The sequence below is a fragment of the Poromitra crassiceps genome, assembly GCF_964638095.1.
Source record: "Poromitra crassiceps genome assembly, chromosome: 12".
Lineage (NCBI taxonomy): Eukaryota > Metazoa > Chordata > Actinopteri > Beryciformes > Melamphaidae > Poromitra > Poromitra crassiceps.
The window spans coordinates 31,840,107-31,851,755 of record NC_139632.1 but is presented as its reverse complement, the minus strand read 5'-3'; the positions used below and the strand labels follow the sequence as shown (position 1 = coordinate 31,851,755).

General features: G+C 42.9%; 1 protein-coding gene across 2 annotated transcripts; it reads right to left on the bottom strand.

Annotated features, from left to right (window-relative positions):
* Nucleotides 1–1,730: 1,730 nt before the first annotated feature.
* Nucleotides 1,731–9,535, bottom strand: commd2 (COMM domain containing 2). 2 transcript variants are annotated; one of them, XM_083648121.1, is made up of 6 exons: nt 9,445–9,535; nt 8,577–8,654; nt 5,664–5,746; nt 5,160–5,234; nt 4,442–4,540; nt 1,731–2,879 (listed from the first exon to the last, which is right to left on the bottom strand). In XM_083648121.1, exons 1-6 carry the CDS (start codon nt 9,509–9,511, stop codon nt 2,670–2,672), a joined length of 612 nt encoding a protein of 203 aa, XP_083504247.1. In that variant the 5' UTR covers nt 9,512–9,535; the 3' UTR covers nt 1,731–2,669. The 2 variants fall into 2 exon arrangements, with proteins under 2 accessions (XP_083504247.1, XP_083504248.1); XM_083648122.1 differs by lacking the exon at nt 9,445–9,535 and adding an exon at nt 9,186–9,287.
* Nucleotides 9,536–11,649: the final 2,114 nt, after the last annotated feature.

The following is an 11,649-nucleotide window of genomic DNA, read 5'->3' as shown; positions in this document are numbered from 1 at the left end:
GGGGGGGGGGGGCAACAACAGGAAACTTTAGCAATTATACTACGTTACTTGTATAAAAGTTGTAGCCTACGTGCTGTTACAAAGGCAACTCGCTAGTAGCGCCGTGTCCGTAAACTGCTGAGAAGAGGACAGGAGGTTTAGTTTGTGGTAAATCTCAGCTGCTGCAATCGGCCCGTTTAGGAATGATTTGGGTGGCTGGCTGAGCCCCAGGGTTGCCAAGTCTGCTTATTACACGCGAGTTTGAGCTTGTAAAGTCGCAGTAAGAATAATGAACTTGATATCTTCCATGATCTTCTTTCTTCACAAACTCCCTCATATCAAAGTTGCCAGGTTTATTTTGTTTGTTTTAACTTGATCAAGAAGACCGTCATCAGATAGCCTCAATCTCTCGCCCCCCCTCTCTCTAATAATGACAAACCAACCTAAACAGACTATCCTTGTTTACTTTTGTGGTCATTCAAAACAGTTTGTTTTCTAGTGTTATCTTTTATACAGTCTATGTTTTTCTGTGAAATAGGGCAGTGATTTCCAACCAGGGGTACGTCGTGGTACATGTACCCCTAGGGGGGTAGGCTACTTGAGCAGCTTGGTACTTGGAAAGATTTGGGATTACAATTTATTTCCAAAATGATTCAGATCATTTCAAAAGTAATTTCATAAGCATTGTTAAAATGGTACATGCACACCGCAACTAGTTCGCCCCGACAGGTGTCAACTGTTACATGACTGATAAACAGTGTTGGGCAAGTTACTTTCAAAATGTAATATACTACATATTACTAGTTACTTTCATTTGAAAGTAATAAGTTACTTTACAATATTACTGTCTGTGTAGACTAGAGTAACTTGTTATACTTATAGAATTGGCATAAAACCCACACAATTTGATTAGGAAATGATTGTATCTTTATTTAAATATGTGCTTTGATAAAGAATACAAAATAAAGTAACTCAATTTGTAACTTGTGTTACTTGACAAAGTAACTGGTATAATATTACTGAAATCCTATTGGTAATAAGTTATATTACTGAGTTACTGCTAAAAGTAATATATTACATGTAATATGTTACTTTTGTAATAAGTTACCCCCAACACTGCTGATAAATGGCTCAAAAAACAATTGCTGTCAGGCTAGCTACATAAGGAAAAAAAGGTTGGGAACCACTGAAATAGGGGAGTTGCTTCCTTTGGGCTTGTTTCCATGTGCTTGTCTCTCATGAGATCTGGCAACACTGCTGAGTCTGCTGAACAACAAAATAGAGCCATATGAGCCATACACAAAACTAGGCTGACTGTTGTCGATAGCCGAGCTCTGTTGAAGCGTTCAAACAATATGATGTTGTACTGAAAAACTAGGTTATCCTATCGGTGCCAAATTGAAGAATGCTTCTATCGATTTAGATAGGGTCCAATGTTCAATACAATACAATAATGTTCAATGTACAAAGTAATATATTACTTTTGTAATACATTACCGCCAACACTGTGTGAGACACCCCCCGCTGCTCCCTTTATATTAGGGACGGTGCTACTGTCAGTTCAGTGAATCAGCTCATATTATTCATAAGAACTGGGTTTATATACATAACTGTTATAAACAGCAAAAGAACATGTAAGTACACAGAGGTCATCTCAGAGGTCAAAAATTCAACATTTTATGAGAAACAGACCATCTATGGTCACTCATTTCTGAATGAATTCAATTGAATTGAATGATAAAGGTGTTTATTGGAATACATTGGCATACATTTGTACATCAATATCCACTTTATGGCAGTACGAGGTATTTAACAAGGTCTACTTGCTTTGTTAGTTCCACTGAAACATGACAAAGTCAGTCACTATGTGTGTTAAGTGTAGCATACAGACATAGCATCAAAGAATGCCAAATTGTTTTCATGGAAAACAGCAATGGCGAAGTTCCAGCATTGCTTCAAAAGATGTGGACATTATTACCGTGCAAGTAAACCTCTGTTCAGTTACATTATGTAAGGGGTTTTAATACACATTGCGGGGACAACCACCGCGTGAAAGTCAAAGCCTTTGTGATACGCGCTCTACCAGGTGAGCCACCGGGACGCGCCAGTGGGGAGGCTGTTGCACAGGAAGAGAGGTGGGGAGGCTATTTGATGTTGCACAGGAAGAGGTGGGGAGGCTATTTGATGTTGCACAGGAAGAGGTGGGGAGGCTATTTGATGTTGCACAGGAAGAGGTGGGGAGGCTATTTGATGCTGCACAGGAAGAGAGGTGGGGAGGCTATTTGATGCTGCACAGGAAGAGAGGTGGGGAGGCTATTTGATGCTGCACAGGAAGAGAGGTGGGTAGGCTATTTGATGCTGCACAGGAAGAGAGGTGGGGAGGCTATTTGATGTTGCACAGGAAGAGGTGGGGAGGCTATTTGATGTTGCACAGGAAGAGAGGTGGCGAGGCTATTTGATGTTGCACAGGAAGAGGTGGGGAGGCTATTTGATGTTGCGCAGGAAGAGGTGGGGAGGCTATTTGATGCTGCACAGGAAGAGAGGCGGGGAGGCTATTTGATGTTGCACAGGAAGAGGTGGGGAGGCTATTTGATGTTGCACAGGAAGAGAGGTGGGGAGGCTATTTGATGTTGCACAGGAAGAGAGGTGGGGAGGTTATTTGATGCTGCACAGGAAGAGAGGTGGGGAGGCTATTTGATGTTGCGCAGGATGCGGCGGGCGTGGTTGGTCTTCATGGCGGCGAGCGCAGCCTCCAGCGTGGTGATGAGGTGCAGGAGGGTGGAGGGGTCTGTCTGGAAAACCCTGGTGCTATGGTTACCATGGATACCACCACCTGTTGCCAAGAGCAACTTCATCGTCACCATGGGAACTACCTGTTGACGGATGGAACGAGTCGCCACCTGGCAGGAAGGAAGGACGGAAAAAGAAAGAAGAGAGAGAGAAACAAAGAGGACAAATATGACAAAGAAAGAAAACAAGTTCATGTCATATTATTAAGAAGCTTGGTCTGCTTTGACCATCTAAACTCTAAAGCCACTCTTACAGAGAGATCCCTCAATAACGCTGTTAGGATAGTAGATAGTAGAACTTCAATCTAGAGGTGGTTCTCCCTCAGTCCTCCTGTAATTTTTTTTATGAATGAGCTGAGCTTCGATCTGTCTTCCCGCCCTTTACCCTTTTAAACAGATGTTGATTCGGCGCTGTTACTACCTCCACTGTTACTACCTCCACTGTTACTCACTGTTACTACCTCCACTGTTACTACCTCCACTGTTACTACCTCCACTGTTACTACCTCCACTGTTACTCACTGTTACTACCTCCACTGTTACTACCTCCACTGTTACTACCTCCACTGTTACTACCTCCACTGTTACTACCTCCACTGATACTACCTCCACTGTTACTCACTGTTACTACCTCCACTGTTACTACCTCCACTGTTACTACCTCCACTGTTACTACCTCCACTGATACTACCTCCACTGTTACTACCTCCACTGTTACTACCTCCACTGTTACTACCTCCACTGTTACTCACTGTTACTACCTCCACTGTTACTACCTCCACTGTTACTACCTCCACTGTTACTACCTCCACTGATACTACCTCCACTGTTACTACCTCCACTGTTACTACCTCCACTGTTACTACCTCCACTGTTACTACTTCCACTGTTACTACCTCCACTGTTACTACCTCCACTGTTACTACCTCCACTCTTACTACCTTCACTGTTACTACCTCCACTGTTACTACCTCCACTGTTACTACCTCCACTGATACTACCTCCACTGTTACTACCTCCACTGTTACTACCTCCACTGTTACTACCTCCACTGTTACTACCTCCACTGTTACTACCTCCACTGTTACTACCTCCACTGTTACTACCTCCACTGTTACTACCTCCACTGTTACTACCTCCACTGTTACTACCTCCACTCTTACTACCTCCACTCTTACTACCTCCACTGTTACTACCTCCACTCTTACTACCTCCACTGTTACTACCTCCACTGTTACTACCTCCACTGTTACTACCTCCACTCTTACTACCTCCACTCTTACTACCTCCACTGTTACTCACTGTTACTACCTCCACTGTTACTCACTGTTACTACCTCCACTGTTACTACCTCCACTGACAGACAGACAGGCAGACACACACACACACACACACAGACAGGCAGACAGACAGACAGACAGACACACACACACACACACACACACACACAGACAGACAGACAGACAGACAGGCACACACGCACGCACGCACGCAGACAGACAGACAGACATACACACAGACAGGCAGACAGACAGACAGACAGACAGACAGACACACACACACACACACACACACACACACACAGACAGACAGACAGACAGACAGGCAGACAGACAGGCAGACAGACAGACAGGCACACACACACACACACACACACACACACACAGACAGACCTGGATGTCCAGTCTCCACTCCAGGTTGTGGTAGGCGAGGGGGTGGGGGGGCAGCAGGCTCAGGATGCTGCGGATTTGGCTGCGGTGCTGCAGGTAGAGCTGCAGGAACATGTCAACAACAACATGGCGTCAACAACATGTCAACAACAACAACATCCCTCACACACTCAGGTGGACATTGGCTCAGTAAGGTGACATGAGCCTAGTCACCTGTTCAGTAAAGGGTTTATTTTCTATGCAGGACAGTGTTTATACTACAAACAACAGTTGTTTTAAAGAATCTATATAAATTATCGTATCGTGAGGAAACTTGTGATTTACACCCCTAGCGCTGATGTGGTGTTGAGGTCTTGAAATATATGGAAAAGATCTTAAAAGGTCTTGAATTTAACTTCAGGATTCCTGCATTATACCTTTAGGAGACAAAAGAGGGACCGGAGCACACTGATACATTTACATTTATTTCATTACTACACACGACAAAATTCCATTACTTTTTCAAAACTTCCAAGGATTTGACTATTTCCATGACTTTTCCAGGCCTAGAAAATGATCTTTTGAAATTCCATTATTTTTTCCCAGTTTTCCATGACCGTGGGAAACCTGACAGACTACATGTCAAATAAATATAAAATATATAATATAAATATATAATATAAAATAAACATTTGCAATGTGCTCAAACATTCCCGTCACAAAAAGACAGCTTCAAAATCACCTGCAAGAGGACGTCGTTGAGCTCTTCGCTGAAACCCAGAACCAACACAGAGTCCTGGAAGTCTACTTCTGAGACCTACACACACACACACGCGCACGCGCACGCGCGCGCACACACACACACACACGCACGCACGCACACACACACACACACACACACACACACACACACACACACACTTTAATACCTTACACATTTAGACAAAAAATCCTTGAACACAAACAATAATAGATGCACAATCAATGGGAAATCTTATAGTGACAGATGTATCTAGTCTGAATCTATGGATAAAGGAAACAGCGCCTCCTCCAAATGTGGCGACTGCCAATTATTGCAGAAATAGAGCAGAATTTGGCCAGGGAACAACTAACATAATTCTACCTTTTATTGAGTTTTTGGGGGTTGTTTTGTTTTCCTTTGACGGCGTTGGGGGGGCCGGATTGAGATGGTCCAGGGGCCGGCCCCAGATTTTGCCCATGTGTGGTTTACCGTGTCTTTGTTTACCATGATCTTAGAGCTCTCTGTCATGAGGAACATCAGGCCTTCAACTCCATGTTGCACCGTCTCCACAGGAACAGCCAGCTTCCCTGCAGACAGGGAACACCAAAAGACTTTTCCAAGACATTTCAAGACGTTCCACTGTCACAGACAGCATGCATTCAGTAATGCTGACCTTTGACCTTACACCAAAAGACTTTTCAAGACAGTCCACAGTTGCAGACAAATTGCCATGTCGGGCTGAAATCATGAGAGTTGTGGTGCGCTCATGTGTATGTGTGTGTGTGTGTGTTTGAGTTCTGGCGTGCTCCTGTGTGTGTGTGTGTGTGTGTGAGTTGTGGCGCGCTCCCGTCACCTCGAGCGTTTGATGTAAGGTGGTGATAAAACTCAAGTCTGAGCTGTCTGAACTCAGTCTCCTCCTCGTCTTGACGTTCCGAGAAAATCAAACGTGTTCAGGAGTCTTTAGTCTTGGCTCATGCAAATGGTTTAGATGTCGTTCAATGACATGAGCATTGCCAACAACAACCAATAGTTGCGCTTTCTCCAGCACCAAAACAGTACATGAATAAATGGAGTTATCCATGTTGAGCTCTCTCTCTCTCTCTCTCTCTGTCCGTGCTCTCCTCCTTGTTCTCTGTGTTGATGTTACTGCACCCTCGAGTTGTGTCCGTTACCTATTCCTACTGTCTTTTCAAAATAAAATCCCTTCCATGTTCACGGGAAAAACAAAAACAAAATAAAAGCAATAGCCTATAACAAGTACATCACATGGGTGCTTCACTGTGCCGCGGGGTCATTTACAGTGTGGTACAGTGGTCCTCAAACAGTTGTGGCTTCAGTACAACCGTTACCTGATTTCTGAATCCAACTACATTTTGCTTAGAAAACGGCAAGAGAAAACTATAGAGGCATGTGTGGGAACGCCCACAAAATGTTAAACGGCTGGCGCGCGAGTGGGGTAAAACCGCCGATATATCTCATGGGCTGACTCACCCAAAGACGGTGCTGCGGCTCTAAACTACAGGTTTGGGGGTTCTAGAGCAGAACACAAGACGTCTGCTCAGATGTGCGTTTACTGCGGTGGTTAAATCCCCGATCGTGTCTGCCTGGGCTGGGCTATCAGCTAAATTCTAACTTTGCTGAATGGATAGAACGGGGGAATTTACCCCACCCTGACCCCGCCCCCAGCAAGGCTGAGCCAGCTAACCATTGATAGTCCAGCTAACCCAGCGTCTATTGTGGGCGTTCCTAGAGCCTGTATGGGCGTTCCCAGACATGCGGACTGTCTCTATACATATGATGCAATGAATGAATGATAACCCACCTTTTGAAGAATACAACATTACAAAATCAGAAATGGAGTGAAAGAGTTGCAATTAGTGCCTCCTGAGCAGATTTATTTCAACATTTTATTCATTGTCATGATTTAGTCTTACATTTTTCCATTTTCTCCTTTCTCTCAAGTACCACCTGTAGTAGCTCCACGTACCAAGTACCCAGTTTGTTTATAGTGTTTGGTCGGCAGTTTGTTTATAGTGTTTGGTCGGCAGTGTGTTTATAGTGTTTGGTCGGCAGTGTGTTCATAGTGTTTGGTCGGCAGTGTGTTTATAGTGTTTGGTCGGCAGTGTGTTCATAGTGTTTGGTCGGCAGTGTGTTCATAGTGTTTGGTAGACAGTGTGTTTATAGTGTTTGGTCGGCAGTGTGTTTATAGTGTTTGGTCGGCAGTGTGTTCATAGTGTTTGGTAGACAGTGTGTTTATAGTGTTTGGTCGGCAGTGTGTTTATAGTGTTTGGTCGGCAGTGTGTTCATAGTGTTTGGTCGGCAGTGTGTTCATAGAGTTTGGTCGGCAGTGTGTTCATAGTGTTTGGTAGACAGTAGGGATGGGCATCGAATTTCGAATTTTCGAATAATCGTTGTTATTATCAAGGTCGACTTTTATTATTGAAATTCGAAATTCGAATTTTTTTTTTTTTTTTGAGTGAAATGTTGCATTGTCTCCCCTGATTCTAAGTATAGTCAAATCGCTTGGTTTGAGCAAGTAAAACAATTTTTATAAGCATTTTAAGCAAGGTTTATGGAAAAATGAATGGCGGATGAAATCCCATGAAGAGGGAGAGGGGGTGACTTTGGCACCCCTTTGGCACTCAGACCTGAGCCTACTAAATATTTAATGAACCACTCATGATTGTCAAAACTGTTTTTTATTTTCGAAAATGTCAATGTCATGTAACATGTTCTTTACTTCAGTGGTGCAATGCTTGTTTGAGCTAAAAATCCACAGCAGAAGCTTTTTATATTAATTAATAAAGCCGTAGACTTAGAATCAGGGGAGACAATGCAACATTTCACTCACAAAATTTTTTTTTTTTTTTTTTGATTTTTATTTTTATTTTCGAATTTCGAATTAAATTCGAATTTGGCCAGCGAATTTCGAATAGTGTTTTTGCTAGAAATGCCCATCCCTAGTAGACAGTGTGTTTATAGTGTTTGGTCGGCAGTGTGTTTATAGTATTTGGTAGACAGTGTGTTTATAGTGTTTGGTCGGCAGTGTGTTTATAGTGTTTGGTCGGCAGTGTGTTTATAGTGTTTGATCAGCAGTGTGTTCATAGTGTTTGGTCGGCAGTGTGTTTATAGTGTTTGGTCGGCAGTGTGTTTATAGTGTTTGGTAGACAGTGTGTTTATAGTGTTTGGTCGGCAGTGTGTTTATAGTGTTTGGTAGACAGTGTGTTTATAGTGTTTGGTCGGCAGTGTGTTTATAGTGTTTGGTCGGCAGTGTGTTTATAGTGTTTGGTCGGCAGTGTGTTTATAGTGTTTGGTAGACAGTGTGTTTATAGTGTTTGGTCGGCACTCGGCAGTGTGTTCATAGTGTTTGGTCGGCAGTGTGTATTGAATGAATTGGTTGGTGACGTGGATTCTTACTGGCAGCTCCTTCATAGATCTTTGGGCTGGTTCCCCTCCTCAGGAACTCCACCGCGATGCGACCAAACTCGGCCACGACTGAGGAAACAACAATGGACCTCAATCAAGCACAAAGCCTCAAAATATACAATCAGAAATTGAAATACATCATTGATATATTGGTGGTTATGCCTAGTGTTCCTATCAAATATGTACAGTCATAATCTCTAAGATTTCATTTTTGTTCTCTTTGGTGACACCTATGGCGATGAGTGGTAATTGCAGGTGAGATCCAAACTGTTGCATGTTAGTTTGTTTGTTCGGCCATACTAAGTAACCACCTGCAATGCTAGCAGAGACCAAGAAAAAAAAGTAGCTTGTTATCCTACTTCACACAAGAGTTGTCGGGGACCCACAGTAACGTGAAGAACGTTGCCCTTAATTGTTTGCTGGGTAATTAAGGAAACATAAAATGTTTTATTTTGAAAAGACATAACAGGAAGTGGTGTTGTTTAAGCTTGCTAGCTTGTCATGTGAAAAACACGGGGTGTGTGGCAGCGAGAGGAAAAACTCAAACTAAAGATACACAGTCAGTCAGAGGAAAGTTCTCCAGCGGATACTTCACCTCACCTTTCATTCCCTGGGACGTCTAACTTGACTAACGTTACGGTCTGAACTCTGAAGGCTGTTGTGTCGATACCATGAAGCAATTCTAAAATATACGTTGTTTTGAATCAAGTGTTGCTTGATGGTCTTCATTTGATACGTTACGTTAGGTAGCCATCAGTATATTCTCCATTAACTAACGTCGTCAGAAGCTAGAAATAAAACAGACGCTAACGCACGCTGGTGACGTCAATTGATGCTAATGGTGAAGCCGTTTGTTTACCTGCAGAATCAACATTGTGCAGAAAAGCCAGATGCTCTTTGTGTTCTTCAGACAAAACCAATAACATCCTGGACCTGATGACAGGCAGCGAGCTCTAGACTAGCCACAGTCATGTGTGATGACCCATGTACGGTAGCGAATATAAGAGGTTCCGGCGAGGTTTTCCAAAATAAAAGAACGATTCTGCACAATTATAAAGTAGACAGAGGCGATTGAAAAATGATTATTTTCCACATTAAACCAATAAACTAAGCATTTAAATGAAGCTATACAATACAAATAATGTTTCTGTATGACAGTAACTGTTTCAATAACATTGAGAATGTTCTTCTCAGTAGGCTATCTAAATGGATAAACACTGGAGTGCATAACCTTTACAAATTGGACACTGGACAGGTGTGTGTTCAAAGTTGTAGCTTGGCAAACATATGTACACTCAGGAAGACCTCACAGCATCACCTAACCTCGGGAGGAGTAAAAAAAGATGGCAGGCCCTCAAACCCACACAAAGGTCACTAATAGTGACATTTTCTGACAAATATTGGACACTGTACACCTGTGTCGGAAGTGGCAGCATAAACGATATATGCACGGGTTTGGGTAGACCACCTCCGACATGACGTCAGCTAACCTCGGGAGGAGTAAAAAAAAAAAAGATGGCAGGCTGTCAAACACATCGAAAGGTCACTAATATAGTGACATTTTCGGACAAATATTGGTGTGTTTATTGCAAACTGACAATTTATTAACAAATATTGTTCACTATTATTGCTTATCTGTGAAATTAGAAACAGCATTTCATGTCTACCTACACTTAATATTTACAAAGAATGGAATACAAGTTTATCATGATTCATTATGTTTATTAGCCTAAATGTTATTATGATTATCATTATTCCCCCCCCCCTCATTATCATGAGTATTATGTGTGCAAAGTCCAGTTATCATTTACTGTTACAGCCGGGTGGGGTGGGTGGACAGGTAGCCTAGATCTTGTGCTGTTGAAACATGTAAAAGTAGCCTACATCTGAAGTGTAGTCTATGGTAAACACATTAGGCACCCCTGTGCTATGCACTCCAGTGACTACACTGAACAGCATTTACTCATTTACATAGCCCTCTGAGAAGAGTGTTCTCAATGTTATTAAAACAGTTAGTGTCAAACAGAAACATAATTTGTATTGTATACCTTCGTTTAGATGCTTTGTTTATTGTGCAAACGAACCCTTTTTGAGTTAGACAGACCATGTCTTTTAAAAACATGAATTATGCCGCGTTTATTTTGAAGGCTAAACGTCCAAACCGGAACTCTTATATTCGCTAGCCCCGGCGTTCCATCGATGTATCGGATGTATTGGGGCGTCATGGGCGTTCACGGAACAGAGCTGGATTGAGGATAGAAGGAAACTGACTTCCGGTAGAATTACGTTCGCAGCATTCAAAATAAAAGTCAAACAAAAGCACAATAGAGAGCCGCAGTAACGAGTCCGGAAATCATCGATGCTAACAGCCCTGGTTCAACACAGTTTTCGCCTATGGGAGTTTTGAATGGGTTTTTGGCGCGATGCTTCTAATAATCTCTCTGGGCAACGCTGGCTTAATCAAACGCGAACCAGTGTTTAGTAACATCATCTTCACACACGAGGACCACTTTTACGAGTTTTGAAGCTTTTACTTGCCGTTAAAAGGACGGCTAGCTAGCAAACGGCTAAATGAGACTACACTTTTGAGTCGATGGGGATATATACGTCAATAACGTCACCACTTCAAAGGGCGAACACGGAAATTCTCTTTCCCTCACCTGGTTCAGCCCGTTCATCCCGGGGTAAAGTGCACACATCAACAACAGTCCAGGTTGAGTGCTGACGTGACGTGGAAGCCTATGCGACAGTGTGTAGTTCTGGATTAGCTTAGCTGGAGCATTTTACTTCTAGGGCTCGCATTTACGCTTCAAAACTCATGAAAGTGGTCCTCATGTGTGAAGATTATCCCGCTGAACCTTGGTTCGCGTTTGATTAAACTTGCGTTGCCCAGAGACCTTATTTGAAGCATCACGCCAAAAACCCATTCAAAAATCCCATAGACAGAAACAGTGTTGAACCAGGAAGTTCGGGACTATCGCATTCAGCCTACAAAAATACGTCATCCCTGCGGCTCTCTATTGTGTTGGACCGTTGGACCACAGGCCCACACCTATGCCACATT